At 47.5% G+C, this 16,478-nt stretch overlaps 1 protein-coding gene across 7 annotated transcripts in view; it reads left to right on the top strand.

Moving 5' to 3' along the window:
• The window catches only part of KDM5C (lysine demethylase 5C), a 31,277-nt gene extending 26,036 nt beyond the window's left edge, over window positions 1-5,241 (top strand). For 3 of the 7 annotated variants that reach the window (XM_043458092.1, XM_043458089.1, XM_043458088.1), the window contains 8 exons: window positions 452-810; window positions 1,404-1,542; window positions 2,026-2,205; window positions 2,348-2,485; window positions 2,669-3,268; window positions 3,548-3,626; window positions 3,761-3,960; window positions 4,069-5,241. In XM_043458092.1, coding sequence (XP_043314027.1) covers window positions 452-810; window positions 1,404-1,542; window positions 2,026-2,205; window positions 2,348-2,485; window positions 2,669-3,268; window positions 3,548-3,626; window positions 3,761-3,960; window positions 4,069-4,428 — 2,055 coding nt within the window. In that variant the 3' untranslated portion in view covers window positions 4,429-5,241. The remainder of the gene's footprint in view (window positions 1-451; window positions 811-1,403; window positions 1,543-2,025; window positions 2,206-2,347; window positions 2,486-2,668; window positions 3,269-3,547; window positions 3,627-3,760; window positions 3,961-4,068) is intronic. The other 4 variants (XM_043458094.1, XM_043458091.1, XM_043458090.1 and 1 more) reach the window with 2 other exon arrangements.
• Window positions 5,242-16,478: the final 11,237 nt, after the last annotated feature.

Raw genomic sequence — 16,478 nt, 5'->3', positions numbered from 1 at the left:
GACTTTGTGCAACCCTATGGACTGTAGCCTGCCAGACTCCTCTATCCATAGAATTCTCCAGTCAAAAGTACTGAAGTGGGTTGCAGTTGCCATGCCCTCCTCCAGGGGATCTTCCCAACCCAGGGATCAAACCTGGGTCTCCTGCATTGCAGGTAGATTCTTTACCACTGAGCCACCAGGGAAGCCCTTTAGACTCCTGACCAATCCCTATTAAGAATCTCAAGGAGTGGACCCAGAGATCTGCGTTTTAACAAATGTCCCAGGGTATTTAGTGGGCAGTGAGTGTTAGGAACCACTGCTTAGGGCCTGGTGAAGGAAGAGTGCCTAGACCATGCTAGGTTCTCTTCCCAAATACTGAAGGGTAAGAAGGTAAATAGGGCAGAGGTATGTGGTGGTGGGACCTCTGTGTGGGCTCTGCTGAGGAGTTTGTTTTTTGTTTGTGTCCTGGTAGGGTATTCTGGAACAGGTGGAAGCCTACCAAGCTGAGGCCTGTGAGGCTCTGGCCTCATTGCCATCCAGTCCAGGGCTCCTGCAGTCCCTGCTGGAGAGAGGGCGGCAGCTTGGAGTGGAGGTACCTGAAGCTCAGCAGCTCCAGCGGCAGGTGGAACAGGCACAATGGCTGGATGAGGTTAAACGCACACTGGCCCCCTCAGCCCGAAGAGGCACCCTGGCTGTCATGCGGGGACTGTTGGTAGCAGGTGCCAGTGTGGCCCCTAGCCCTGCTGTGGATAAGGCCCAAGCTGAACTGCAGGAGCTACTGACCATTGCCGAACGCTGGGAGGAGAAAGCCCATCTCTGCCTGGAGGCCAGGTAGGTCCAGCTTCTTCCCCTCCCTGCTCTACTGCATCCTTCAGAGTTTAGCAGAGAAGCTGAAGATGATTCCCATGGGTGACCTTGGGCACCAGATTCCTGTATTGGTGTATTGACTATCCTATCCTCCCCTTTTTTGTTTAACTCTGTATTACACGTAGAGGCAGAGATAGTCTTACGGAGAAACAGAGATGGACAAATACAGAGCTATATAGAGGACTAGCTCCACAGGCTGACGTGTGCACACACTCATGAGAAGTACCAACAAGCAGATGAACACCTGTTAGTAGAAAGACCCCACACATGGAACAGTCTGACAAACTGCAATTCCCAGATTAATACTACAGGTTGTGTGTGTAGGCACTGCCAGCAGGCGGACAGACTGGTGGACAAGCAGAGCATGGGGATACGGCAGAAATTTGGTGCATGCAATCTGGAACAAGCAGAGACTGACAGCCACTTGTAGGCAGAATACAAGCAAGTAGGCCCAAGTGGCAGCCACAGGGGCTCATACTGCTATACCCGAAAGTCAGACTGGGCTTCTGGTCACGGAGACCATCCCAGACTGAGGCCTCTTTTTTCCCTACCTTTAGGCAGAAGCATCCACCAGCCACGCTTGAGGCCATAATTCATGAGGCAGAAAACATCCCTGTTCACCTGCCCAACATCCAGGCTCTCAAGGAGGCTCTTGCTAAGGCCCGGGCTTGGATTGCTGATGTGGACGAGATCCAAGTGAGGACTCTGTTGCCCCACCCCCCCTTCACCCCAGATCTCCAGTCCAGATGGGAGAGATGTCATACACTGTGTTGTGCTGGGTTGAGTTGGGTTGGCTAGAGCGAGGAAGGGGGTATAGCATGTTTTGAGGAGGCAAAATGTGCTTGGTGAGCAATGTGAAGAAGGGTTGCAAGGCTGGCCTGAGGGAAGATAGGACACTGGTTAAGATGAGAATGGTAGGGGCAGGGAGGCTAAAAGAGGCCAACCACAGCAGTGTAACTGGTCTGGTGGTCCTGGGGACTGCCTGGATATCTGGAGGCTGAGCCAGTGGATGTAGAAGTTGGAGGAGAGAGCCAGGTAGGCATACCTTCCTTAGGATGAGCCTGTTTTTTCTGGCTCAAGACTGTGAGTCCAGTCTATCTTCCCAATTCAGGGCCAGGGACAGAGTAGCATCAGTAGATGTTGGCGAGTTGAATTGAGCTTTCTCTTGCCCTGTCCCAGAATGGTGATCACTACCCCTGCCTGGATGACTTGGAGGGTCTGGTGGCTGTGGGCCGGGACCTACCTGTGGGGTTGGAGGAACTGAGACAGCTAGAGCTGCAGGTACTGACAGCGCACTCCTGGAGGGAGAAGGCCTCCAAGACCTTCCTCAAGAAGAATTCTTGCTACACTCTGCTGGAGGTGAGGCCTGGGATCCTGACCCACAGCCTCTCCTGCCTCTGGCCCAGATGTGAGACAGCTCATGTGAGAACGTGGGTTTGGGGCCTTTGGGCATAGGAAGGAGTGGAAGCCCAGACAGTCCCCCTCTGTCTGCCTGCCTCAGGTGCTCTGCCCGTGTGCAGATGCCGGCTCAGACAGCACCAAGCGCAGCCGTTGGATGGAGAAGGAGCTGGGGTTGTACAAATCTGACACAGAGCTGCTGGGGCTATCTGCGCAGGACCTCAGGGACCCAGGCTCTGTGGTAAGGAGCTTAGGCCCAGATGGGGAGAAGAGTCTGGCAATGATAGTGTCTGAGCCTGGTGACCATGGGCAGACCGCTTGCTCCCTGTGCGTCAGTTCTCCTGGTTTGGGAGTGGGGTGTTCATGGTGCCAGAGAAGGAGGGTTGGGGTGCTGACCTCTCCTCCCCTGTCCTGGGCACGGCAGATCGTGGCCTTCAAGGAGGGGGAACAGAAGGAGAAGGAGGGAATCCTGCAGCTACGTCGCACCAACTCCACCAAACCCAGTCCACTGGCATCATCGACCACAGCTTCCTCTGCAACCTCCATCTGTGTGTGTGGGCAGGTGCCAGCCGGGGTGGGAGCTCTGCAGTGTGACCTGTGTCAGGACTGGTTCCATGGGCGATGTGTGTCGGTACCCCGCCTCCTCAGTTCCCTAAGGCCCAGTCCCACCCCATCCCCACTGCTGGCCTGGTGGGAGTGGGACACCAAATTCTTGTGTCCGCTGTGCATGCGCTCACGGCGCCCACGCCTGGAGACCATCTTGGCACTGCTGGTAGCGCTGCAGAGACTGCCTGTGCGGCTGCCTGAGGGTGAGGCCCTACAGTGCCTCACAGAGAGGGCCATCAGCTGGCAAGGCCGTGCAAGGCAGGCTCTGGCCTCTGAGGATGTGACTGCTCTGTTGGGACGGCTGGCTGAGCTTCGCCAGCGGCTGCAGGCTGAACCCAGGCCCGAGGAGCCCCCTACCTACCCTTCAGCCCCTGCCTCTGACCCTCTCAGAGAAGGCAGTGGCAAGGATATGCCTAAGGTGAGCTGTGCAGCCCAGCTCTTTCACCCTCAAATTCCTGTCTCCTAGCCCTCACCCTTACTTAGGCTCCGGCCCTACCCCTGCTCTCTGACTTTTGGTCTCCTTTGGCCTGGCCTTCTTGCCCCATTCTGCCTCCTCTCCAGATCCCTGTAATGCTCAATGCTGGCAGACTGTGTCTGCCCATCTCCAGGAGGTGGAGGGTCCCAAGTCTGAAGTTGGTGGGCAGCAGTAGGACCTGGTTCTTCAGTTACCACTACCTTCTCTTCATCTCTTTGGCAGGTGCAGGGGTTGCTAGAGAATGGAGACAGCATGACCAGTCCTGAGAAGGTAGCCCCGGGGGAGGGCTCAGGTAAGAGAGGTAGGTCTAAGTGTGGGTAGGCTGTTAGTGAATCTCACCAGAGTGATCCCTGTGGTCCTTAGCTCTGTCGTGGTAGGAGGCAGGGGTATAACCAGGAGTAGCCTCTAACCCAACCTGTCCCGGCAACTCCCCAGACCTGGAGCTGCTGTCCTCGCTGTTGCCACAGTTGACTGGCCCTGTGTTGGAGCTGCCTGAGGCAACCCGGGCCCCCCTAGAGGAGCTCATGTTGGAGGGGGACTTGCTTGAGGTGACCCTGGATGAGAACCAGAGCATCTGGCAGCTGCTGCAGGCTGGGCAGCCTCCAGACGTGGAGCGGATCCGCACACTTCTGGAGGTAAGGAGAGGACAGGTCATGTGCAGGGCTGGGAGGTCAGGCGGAGCAGGCAAAGAGCCCAGGCCTGACCACTTGTGCTGCACCTCTTTTTGCCTGTTGTGATCACAGCTGGAGAAGGCAGAGCGCCATGGGAGCCGAGCACGGGGCCGGGCACTGGAGAGGCGGCGGCGGCGGAAAGCAGATCGGGGTGGGGAGGGTGATGACCCAGCCCGAGAGGAGCTAGAGCCAAAGAGGGTACGGAGCTCAGGGCCAGAGGCCGAGGAGGCCCAGGAGGAGGAGGAGCTGGAGGAGGAGACTGGGGGTGAGGGCCCACCCCCACCCCTGCCCACCACTGACAGCCCCAGCACCCAGGAGAATGGCTTGGAGCCTGCACTAGGGGCCAGTTCAGGCTCCTCGGGCCCTTTTCCTACTTTGACTCCCCGGCTGCATGTGCCCTGCCCACAGCAGCCGCCTCAGCAACAGTTGTGACAGTGGCTGAGCCTAGCACAGACCCCAACAGAGACCCCTTGGCCTCAAGGATCCTCTTTCTGACCATCAAGCCTGCTTCTTGGGAGGTGGGCGAGTAGGGGGGATGACCACCCCAGCCCACCCCTGAGTCCCTTGACTTTTATATTCTGACTCCAAGGTATTGTTCAGACCTCAGCTCCTGGGGGCTGGCCCCTGGAGTCCCCCTCCCTGGTAGCCTCTAACCAGCATTCCTAGACACCTGAGGCAGATAGACGGATGGGCAGGTGGCAGGGGGTGGCTGGGACTGGGCCAGCACCATTCCAGAGAGACAGCCAGTGCATATGCAAACTGGGGGAATCTCCTCTCCCTTCTCTCCCCAGTTGTGGCCCTGGCCAGGCCATGCTACACTAACCTCACCTCCCCCTCTCACTCTTCCTCCTTCTTCCCCCCTTCTCCTGCCTCCGTCCCTTCCCTCACCTCCTTCTCCCTTCCCCTGACTTCCACCCAGGAGGAGGAAACTTCACATAGCTGTGCTCACAGTTTATTATTTTAAATGAATTTGGTTGGGGAGCTGAGGAGGGCTCCCTGTGATCTGAAGAAAGCTTTTGGTGCTTGTTCTCATTACCACCTTGACCTTCCCTCCATGTCCTGCCCTGTCTCCTTTCCTCCTCCTGGGTTCATGTTGTAATAAAAGAAGATTGTTGGTGTGTAATTAATTTGTTCAAAAGAAAAAAGGCAAAACAAGAAACTTGGTTCCAACTGAAGCCTATTTTAATTTTATTTTATTATTTTCCTCTTGTTAGAAATAAAACCCTTAGCAACATTTTTTTGAAACATGTTTCTGAAGTGCATTTCTCTTCGGAAGGTCTCCATCACCTGTCAGTGGAGGAGCTGCAGTGCTGGTGGAACACGAGGGCTGAAGCCAGGGAACTCTGAGTTCTGAAACGAGTTCTACCAGGTTCTCCTTAACCATGGGCAAGACATCCCAATTCTCCCCCCACTCCACCCCCAAGCCAGTTTTAGCCATCTCCCAAGAGATAGGCCCTGGTACGTAACTCCTGCCACAGCCTCCTCCAACTTTATGCCCTCCTGTCTACTCTCTTTGAGCCCCTAGAGGGATGGTTTGGGGGCAGGGCTTTACTGAGGTATAATTTACACACAAAATTTACCTGTTTTAAATGTACAGTTCAGTGATTCAAAGGGATGTTTCTATCCTGCTTAAAACCATCCATGATGCGTCATTGCCCTTAAGATACACATGGACACATGGTTGACCTTTAAACAATGGGTTTGAACTGAGGGTCCACTTAAACTCAGATTCTTTCCAATAAATATGTATTGACACTACTGTACTATACACCATGTGTCAAATCCGCAGATGATATGGAAGACTGGCTTTAAAGTGACATGCAGATTTTCAACTGTATAGGGGTCGGTGCTCCCTAACACACACATGTATATATACACCCATGTAATCTCATTCTGGAATGCTTTCCTGTCAGACCCATATGCTGGGTCTTTCAGGGGCCCTTCCCTGGTTTTTCTCTACCCTAAAGGGTTTTTCCTACGTCTGTGAAAGAGGACTAAAGTTAGGTCATTTACAATCACCAAGTTCACTTTTTTATAAAACAGCATTACTGTAATAGATTTTACATACTACACAGGTTTCACCCACTAAAGTATACAATTCAGTGGCTTTGAGTATATTCTAGTTGTATAATCATCACTGCAAAAGGTTTTAGAACATTTTTGTCATTCCAGAAAGAAACTACACTCCTTATGCATCACCCTTCTCCCTAGGCCCCACTCCTAGGCTACCACTTAATCTATAAGGGTTTGTCTATTTTGGACATATATAAGTGGGATCATAAAATATGTGATCCCTTGTGACTGTTCTTTGACTTAGCATAATGATTTCAAGATGAGTTAACTTTAAAATATAGATTATTAATGGTGACTTTATATTGGATAGATTTTTTCCCCTCCTGGGCCCCAAAGTCTTTAAAATGGGGGTGTCTAAGGCTCTAAAATCAGACCATCACTGGAGTTAGTTAACATGTTTTTAATGGGGGTTTGCATGCATCTATTATACTGGCAAGAAGATAAACCACGTTGCATCAGATTCACAAAGGGATCCTAATCCTAGTCCCTCCAAAGGCTAGAACCGCTCTCTGTAGTCCTTGATACTGTGTTCAGAGTCTGCCCATGATGGAAGGATATGGAGGAGGAAGCAAGAGCACCATCCCGACTAAGCCAGCCCATCAGCATCCCATCATGCCTGGCTCTGCAAGGGCTTTTCTTTCAATGTACTGCACAGAGGGCTTAAAAGTTAATGGGCAGGCTTTGGTGCCTAGCCCGGGAACCCAGAACACTGCCACTCTGCCCTTTCTCATCTGAATGCTCAGTGGGTTCATTTTGCTTCTCTTCTTCCCCTTCAAAGATTTCCAGTTGATGGTAACCCAGTGATGAGTTGAGAAAGCCCACCCACTTCTAGCAGCTTTGATTGGTTGGGGCTTTGATTTGATATCTGCCTCAGCCCTGCCTCCAGTCTTCCAGCCAGGAGATGGTGGGCTGTGTAAGTAAGGGGAGGCATGGGCCAGTGGACACCTTTAATTTGGGCTCATTTTAATCCCAGTCCACGGGGAAAGCCTGGTCTTTTGTTTGCCCACTTATATGGAATTGAGCATGAAAAGTGGAGACCACCTGAGAGGAGACGGATGTGAAAGCTGGGACAGGGACAGGAAGGGCTCAGTCTCAACACCACTCCCAGTCCCACCCGGAGGCAGACCCCAGAACATGTGGCCTAACAGGAGAGGAAGAGTGTGCCTACAACCTGTAGCAGCTCCCCTGCTTGAGAACTCGGCCCAGGCTCAGGCCCTCCAAAGGAAGGGGCCCGCCAGTTTCTAGACAGCCTTTCCCATCTTGTCACTGCCCTGCCCCATCCCTCAGTGATGTGCATCCTGTGAGCTCTGCAGGAGAGGTGCTAGCCCCTATCCTGTAAGTCCCAGATCAAATATGACCTCTTCCAGAGAGCTTGCTCTGGGTGCAGATGTGTCCCCCTTTTCCAGACTCACCTAGAAAGGAGTGACTGCCCTGGGAGATTCCAGATGAGTGGCAGGTGGGGAGAAAGAGCACTGGGGAGCACAGTATCTTCACCTCAAGGTCATTTTCTTCTGAAGAGACCACTGCAGACAGATGCAGTTTCCAGGGGCTGCCAAATCCCTCAGAATGGCTCGTGAGTCCGCAGTGACAGGGATGGGAAGAGACATCACTTATACTAAGGACTTTTTCCAACCCCTTCCCCCTCCCTAGTGCCCCCACTGTGCTTTAGGTGGTGCCTGAAACACTCTTCCCACCCCGAAGTCCCCTGTACTGGGAGTTCCTAGAGGGAAGGCAAGTCCCAAGCCTGAGACCTCTGCTCCCACTTTCAGTCAGGGCTCAGAAGAAGAGGGAGACAGGAACAGCACTTGGAGTCTAATTCTGTTCTCTGCAGTGCGTAAAGCTCCTTGGTAAGGGTGCTACCCCACAGGAGTGGGGCCTGGAGTCTGAGGTCCATGATCACTGAGACCCTGAAGGGATAGACACTGACCATGCTTCCCAGAAGCCCTGAAATTGTGAAGATGGGAAAAGAGGGATTTGGAGAAAGAAATGCATTCCCTGCCTCTGGGGCACTCACCTTTCAGGAAAGGGAAGGGAACTGCCTCTTGTGAACTCCTTTCTGGGTGCCAAGCTACATGTGAGATATTTCACGAAGTCTTTGTCATATACACAGGAAACAGTATCAGCTGGGCTTCCCACTAAATCTCTGAACCTACAGCTTGTGTTGCATGAGAGCAGGGATCCAAAGTAATCAGCCTGCCCCTGGGAAAGAGTTCATAGCTGGGGTTCAGTGTTGCTCTCTACTGTTGGCAGATGGAACCTCAGCAGTGCTATAGCCAGATTGTCTTTGGTAGGTAGAAGTCCACATGCTGAACTTGTACAAAACCTCCATGCCTTTCTGTATTGGTTATGTATTACTGCATATGTGTGCTAAGTCACTTCAGTTGTGTCTGACTCTTTGTGACCCCATGGACTGTAGCCCACCAGGCTCCTGTCCATGGGATTCTATAGGCAAGAATACTAGCATGGGTTGCCATGCCCTTCTCCAGGGGATCTTCCCAACCCAGGGATCGAACCCATGTCTCTTATGTCTCCTGCATTGGCAGGCAGGTTCTTTACCACTGAGCCACCAGGGAAATCCCTATGACTGCATATGTATTACTGCAAATTACTTCAAAAACAGTGGCTTAAAACAACATGTTAGTATCAACATATGTACACTACCATGTGTAAAGTAGATAGCTGGTGAGAAGTTGCTATATAACATGGGGAACCCAGCCTGGAGCTCTGTGATGACCTAGAGGTGTGGGACAGGGGGAAGGGAGGGGAGGGAGGCTCAAGAGTGAGGGGATATATGTATAATTATGGCTGATTCGTGTTGCTGTATGGCAGAAACCAACACAACATTGTAAAAGATAAATTTTTAAAAAATGCTGAAGAAAAAACCTAAATAAAACAATGACATTTATCTCAGTTCTTGTAGATCAGAAATCTGGGCACAACTTAGCTGGGTTTTTATTTCAGAATCTCTCACAGGCTACAATCAAGGTGTCAGATGGGGCTGCAGTCATCCCAAGGCTCGACTGGGGAAGGATCTGCTTCCAAGCTCAATGTATGGCGGTTGGCAGGACTTAGTTCCTTGTGGGCTGTTAGACTAAGTGCTTCAATTTCTTGCCAACTTTTGGTGGAAGCCATCCTCAAATTCCTTGCTGTATGGACATTCCCACAGACCAACTCACAACATGGCTGCTTATTTCAACAGGGTGATCAAGTGAGATGAGAGCAGCATGAGGGGACATGGGGAGAACATTGCACATGCAAGATGGAAGTCACAGTCTTTATAACCTAGTCTCAGAAGTGACATCCTACCACTTTTACAATATTCCACTCACTAGAAGTAAGTCATTAGGTCCAGGCCACACTCTCAGGGAGGGGGTTATACAAGGATGTAAATACCAGGAGGTGAGGCTCATTGGCAGCCATCTTGGAGACTACTACAGTTTGTCCTCAGGCCCCAATGATTTATGTCCCTTCCACATGCAAAATACATTTACCCCTTCCCAAGGTCTGTAAAAGTCTCATTTCATTAGAACATTGTCTCAAAGTCCAGAATCTCATCTAAATCAGGTCCAAGTGTGAAGGGCTCCTTTGGTGTATTCCTTAAGTATGGCTCCTTAAGTACTATTCCCCCCTCCCCTCCTACCGGTAGATCTGTGAAATTTAGAGACAAGTTATCTGTCCCCAACACACCCCAACATACAATGGTGGAACAGACACAGGATACTGCTACAGACATTCCACCTCAAAAAGGGGAAATGGGAGACACAAAGGAGTCACTAGTCTATAGCAATTGTGAAATCCCACTGGGCACATGGAAGTTCCTGATTAGGTTTCAAGGCCTGGAAATAATTCTCTAGGGTTTCTGGGCTCTGCTTGGCTCTGCTTTCTGGGCTCTTGGGCCCATCCTCTGTGCCTTCCTTCCTTTTTCATGAAAGGTAGCACATATTTGCAGGTGAGTAGTTTCCCCAGTCTGCTTCCTGCCAGTAAAGTGTTGGGGGTCCAAATGGTTTCTTTTCATTTTGTACTCTGCCTGTAATCAGCTGCACTGAGAAATGATTCCAATAGTGGGGCTTGGTGTGCCCCTGCTGTTGGTAGGTTGGGTACTCAACAGTTGCTATAGCCAGACTGGCCTTGGTGAAATTCTGTATTGTAGAGCTTGTGTCTAAATTCCATGCATGCCACCATGGCCATTTTGTTCAGGAGTTCATTGGATAAGAAACTGAAGTTGACTGGCATCCACAGGACAGGACAACTTATCCATCTGATTGAGATCTTCCTCAAAGGTTGATTCTCTCTGGTGCTCATTTATGTGGGATATGAATACCTTCACACCCATTCCAAAAGGGACATCCATATGCCTCTTCCCCAGACCTCCCCCTTGAACAATATTTCAATCCTGTTCTAAGTCCTGGACCACCTAGCCAAATCATTACTAACTGCTCACAAATGAGTGGCTATCTAAACCTCTGACCATTTGTATGACCAGTCACTGAAAAGTTTCCTTCCCATTGTCCCCAGGATCAACCCTAAGTGGAGCTTTAACACTGCAGCTAGCCATGTCCAGCTGGTGCCAAAATACTATGCAAAACAATCTGTGAACCAAGCTTGACTATTGTGCCTCTGAGTCATCTGGTCACAGGGAACACCCCATGAGACTCAGGTGTGAGAAGGGGATGGCAGTGCAGCCAGTGGGACTATGAGCCACCTGCTCAGACAGCTTTTTTTTTTTCTTTTAATTGGAAGCTAATTACTTTACAATATTGTGGTTTTTGTCATACATTCACATGAATCAGCCATGGGTGTACATCTGTTCCCCATCCTGACCCCCCCTCTCACCTCCCTCTCCATCCCATCCCTCAGGGCCATCCCAGTGCACCCTGTCCCATGCATCGAACCTGGACTGGCGATCTATTTCACGTATGATAATATACATGTTTCAATGCTATTCTCTAAAATCATCTCACCCTTGCCTTCTCCCAGAGTCCAACAGTCTGTTTTCTACATCTGTGTCTCCTTGCTGTCTCGCATATAGGGTCATCATTACCATCTTTCTAAATTCCATATATATGCGTTAATATACTGTATTGGTGTTTTTCTTTCTGACTTACTTCGCTCTGTATAATAGGCTCCAGTTTCATCCACCTCATTAGAACTGATTCAAATGCATTCTTTTTAATAGCTGAGTAATATTCCATTGTGTATATGTACCACAGCTTTCTTATCCATTCATCTGCTGATGGACATCTAGGTTGCTTCCATGTCCTGGCTATTGTAAACAGTGCTGTGATGAACATTGGGGTGCATGTGTCTCTTTCAATTCTGGTTTCCTCGGTGTGTATGCCCAGCAATGGGACTGCTGGGTTGTATGGAAGTTCTATTTCCAGTTTTTTAAGGAATCTCCACACTGTTCTCCATAGTAGCTGTACTAGTTTGCATTCCCACCAACAGTGTAAGAGGGTTCCCTTTTCTTCGCACCCTCTCCAGCATTTATTGTTTGTAGACTTTTGGATAGCAGCCATTCTGACTGGCGTGAGATGGTACTTCATTGTGGTTTTGATTTGCATTTCTCTGATAATGAGTGATGTTGAGCATCTTTTCATGTGTTTGTTAGCCATTTGTATATCTTCTCTGGAGAAATGTCTGTTTAGTTCTTTGGCCTACTTTTTGATTGGGTCGTTTATTTTTCTGGAATTGAGCTGCAGGAGTTGCTTGTATATTTTTGAGGTTAATTTTTTGGCAGTTGCTTCGTTTGCTATTATTTTCTCCCATTCTGAAGGCTGTCTTTTCACCTTGCTTATAGCTTCCTTCATTGTGCAAAAGCTTTTAAGTTTAATTAGGTCCCATTTGTTTATTTTTGCTTTTATTTCCATTATTCTGGGAGGTGGGTCATAGAGGATCCTGCTATGATTTATGTCAGAGTGTTTTGCCTATGTTGTCCTCTAGGAGTTTTATAGTTTCTGGTCTTACATTTAGATCTTTAATCCAGTTTGAGTTTATTTTTGTGTATGGTGTTAGAAAGTGTTCTAGTTTCATTCTTTTACAAGTGGTTGACCAGTTTTCCCAGCACCACTTGTTAAAGGTATTGTCTTTTCCCCATTGTATATTCTTGCCTCCTTTGTCAAAGATAAGGTGTCCATAGGTGTGTAGATTTATCTCTGGGCTTTCTATTTTGTTCCATTGATCTATATTTCTGTCTTTGTGCCAGTACCATACTGTCTTGATGACTGTAGCTTTGTAGTATAGCCTGAAGCCAGGCAGGTTGATTCCTCCAGTTCCATTCTTCTTTCCAAAGATTGCTTTGGCTATTCAAGGTTATTTGTATTTCCATACAAATTTTGAAATAATTTGTTCTAGTTCTGTGAAAAATACCGTTGGTGGCTTGAGAGGGATTGCATTGAATCTATAGATTGCTTTGCCTAGTATATTTATTTTCACTGTATTGATTCTTCTGATTCATGAACATGGTATATTTCTCCATCTATTTGTGTCTTCTTTGATTTCTTTCATGAGTGTTTTATAGTTTTCTATATATAGGTCTTTTGTTTCTTTAGGTAGATTTATTCCTAAGTATTTTATTCTTTTCATTGAAATGGTGAATGGAATTGTTTCCTTAATTTCTCTTTCTGTTTTCTCATTGTTAGTGTATAGGAATGCAAGGGACTTCTGTGTGTTAATTTTATATCCTGCAACTTTACTATATTCATTGATTAGCTCTAGTAATTTTCTGGTGGAGTCTTTAGGGTTTTCTATGTAGAGGATCACGTCACCAGCAAACAGTGAGAGTTTTACTTCTTCTTTTCTAATCTGAATTCCTTTTACTTCTTTCACTTCTCTGATTGCTGTGGCTAAAACTTCCAAAACTATGTTGAATAATAGTGGTGAGAGTGGGCATCCTTGTCAGATAGCTTACTTAATTGTATTAGGTGGCAAATGCTGCTGCACACAGACAACCTCATGGCTTGATGGGACTGTTAACATCTCACCATGGCAGCTCAGCTTACACAGGTCACATGGTGTCCTGTGCCCAGGCATTCATTCACAAAACAGATTGGTTTTTCCATTTTTATCTTTCTCTGTGTCTGGGACTCCTATTATCATAATGTGGCCCCTTCTCATTTTACCCCCCCCCACTTCTTTAGTTTTTTTTTAATCTCTTCATTTATTTATCTCTTTATTCTTTTTTGTTGATTTCCAGAGAGATCCTACCCTTTATGCCATCTGCATCGTGTGTATTCCCATAGCGTGCCCAGGAACCAGCAAACCACGGGATGGGATTTGGGAACCCCTGGGCCCAATATGAGGACTCAGGCTGAATCTTCATGTATGACCTTATACTTCTCTGACTGGTGGACCATCATGATAGTCTAGGTCATGGGGGATTAATTCAGAACCAGTATCCATTATATTTCAAAAGGTCCGGGTATTTCCCTGTCCCCAAGGCACAATTATGTCGGCTGCAGGTTCCTGTGGGAAAAGCAAGGAGGGAGAGTTCACAATACACCCTTGTGAAAAGTGTAGCAAGTATTACTTCAAGTAGACCCTCCCCTTCATTCAAAGGGCTCCAGTCTATGAACTGGGGGGAGAGGCTGGGACTCTACATTTTGGGGACTAGATCAAGCCTCCATTTGCTAGACTAGATTTTTTTTTTGTTACATGAATCAAGTAGGACCTTATTAGGCTGTCCATCTATTTGGCACTAGGGTAACCACGTTTAATTAGCCACCATTACACATCCCCACAGGTCAAATCACCATTCTGATTTCTGCTATGGTTCTGCTGTCCATTATAAGGATCAGACCAGACTTGTCTCTAAAGATGATCCTATCAACCCCATTGAAATCAGGGGGCCCGTCTCTTATCATGAACCCAAATAGCAGGGGGAAAAAACACTACAATGTTTTTAACGAGGCTGGTGTTTACTTGTATTAGTTAAGGTAAAGTTAGCTTCTGAGACAGAAAAAAAATCTGTGAAATTTAAGACAATAACATTTACTTCTTGCTCCTGCAATCTTCCAAAACAACTGTTAATAGCTGGACTGCCTTTTTCTAAGTGGTGATTCAGGGTCCTAGGCATCTTCTGCGTAGATGATCTGCCACCTTCAAAATGTGGTCACCATTGTACTATTGTCATCTCCATCCCAGCCAAATAAAAGAAGATAAGACCATGTGGGAGGTTTTAATGAGCTAGGCCTAGACTGTAGTGTACAGCACTTCTACTCGCATTCCATTAGCTAGAACTCAGACAGCAGTCACATTCAACTGCAAGGGATGCTGGAAGATATAATCTGAATTTGTCCCAAAAAGGAAAAATAAAAACAGGCCTAGTGACCACCTAGCTAGTTTCTGCCACATCTCATAATGCATGTCTTGAAGCCTTTGTGAAAAGAGTGTCCACGTAGTTAGAGGGTGAGTTAAGTGGGTTACACAGAATGAATTGATTCCAGCACTCTGATTTTTTTTTTTTTTTTTTTTGAAAAATTTTTACTGCGTTTGGTTTCCATGTGGAAGCACTGGCAGAACTGAAAAGAGGCAGCATGTTCCACTTACTTTTCTGAAAGATCACATAGCTAGATGAAATCTCCCCCCACTCAGGGCTGATTTAATAAACCTCACCCCAAAACCACCCCAAGCAAAAGATTAAAACAGAGGTTTGTGGTGATCATTTAAAAACAATACCATGTGTGAGATGGTCGGCATTTGGATTTCTGTGACTTCTGCATTTGATGTGTGCTCCTTGTCCTCTCACTTGCATCCATCCCCTCCTGCTCCCCCCACCCCGTCTTCAGGCCCTTCCTCCTTCAATTAAGACTCAACACACAAGTGTGCAAGTGGAAACGCTACTCAGTCTCAGTACTGCAGGCTTAGACGTCTGCCAATTCCAGCGGATGGATGGTTATCTCTCAACTTTGTAATTTTGCCCTTGCATCACGGTCAGCTAACGCAGGTCTACTCTCTCTCAAGTTGAAATACAGACAAGATATGGGTACGTACACATTTATCGGTCTAAAATATCAGTAAGTAAACCCACTGCGAAAATTTACAAAATGAGGAAGAGGGGGGTCAACGGGTGGCGGTGGGGGGCCTGTGGCTGTTTCACTTAGGCAGTAACACTGCTGAATGGACACTGTGCTAGGAGAGGGAGGGAGGTTGGGTACTCAGACAGTAAGCAGAAGAAACAAAGGAAACAGAGCTTGCCTGAAGCTACGTCATTTTCTTCTTGTGATTGTGTAAGGCATTTTAAACTGGAAAAACTTCTTTCCTTCACATTGTTCCAAATAATCATTTGGAATATAACTTGTGATTCAGAATACAAATAAGACCCCTTTCATCTCCACCCTCCACCTCCAAAATCATTCTACACACCCAGGGCCCATAAAGTACAAGGCAGGCAATTGATTTCACGAATCAGGAGGCATTGTGCTCACATGGGGCATAAGGCCACTGTGTCAAGGACACTTTTTAGAGCTTTAGCCCTGATCCCAGCCCTCTCAGGCCACAAGGGGTAAGAATCCATCTTCAGTGAGGATTTAAGTCCAGATCCTTAGAAAAGTTAAATCTTCCAAGACTGAACCAGAAAGAAATAGAAATTATGAACAACCCAATTAAAAGCACTGAAATAGAAACTGTGATTTAAAAAAATCCCCCCCCCCCAAAAAAAACAAAAGCCCGGGACCAGATGGCTTCACAGGTGAATTTTATCTAACATTTAGAGAAGAGCTACTGTCTATCCATCTAAAACTCTTTCAAAAAATTGCAGAGGAAGGAACACTTCCTAACTCATTCATGAGGTCACCATCACCCTGATACCAAAACCAGACAAAGACAACACACAAAAAGAAAACTGCAGGCCAATATCACTGATGAACATAGATGCAAAAATCCTCAACAAAATTCTAGCAAACAGAATTCAATAACACATTAAAAAGCTCATACACCATGATCAAGTTGGGTTTATTCCAGGGATGCAAGGATTCTTCAATATACACAAATCAATCAATGTGATACACCATATTAACAAATTGAAAGCTAAAAACCATATGATCATCTCAATAGATGCAGAAAAAGCCTTTGACAAAAATTCAGCACCCATTTATGATTAAAACTCTTAAAAAAATGGGCACAGAAGGAACTTACCTCAACATAGTGAAGGCCATATATAATAAGCCCACAGCAAACATTATTCTCAATGATGATAAACTGCAGCATTCCCCCTGAGATCAGGAACAAGACAAGGGTGTCCAATCTCATGACTATCATTCAACATAGTTTTGGAAGTCCTAGCTACAGCAGTCAGAGAAGAAAAATAAAAGGAATCCAGATCGGAAAAGAAGAAGTCAAGCTCTCACTGTTTGCAGATGACATGATACTATACATAGAAAACCCTAAAGGTACTACCAGAAAATTACTAGAGC

Source organism: Cervus canadensis, chromosome X (assembly GCF_019320065.1).
Source record: "Cervus canadensis isolate Bull #8, Minnesota chromosome X, ASM1932006v1, whole genome shotgun sequence".
Lineage (NCBI taxonomy): Eukaryota > Metazoa > Chordata > Mammalia > Artiodactyla > Cervidae > Cervus > Cervus canadensis.
This window is presented reverse-complemented; position numbering and strand designations above follow the sequence as displayed.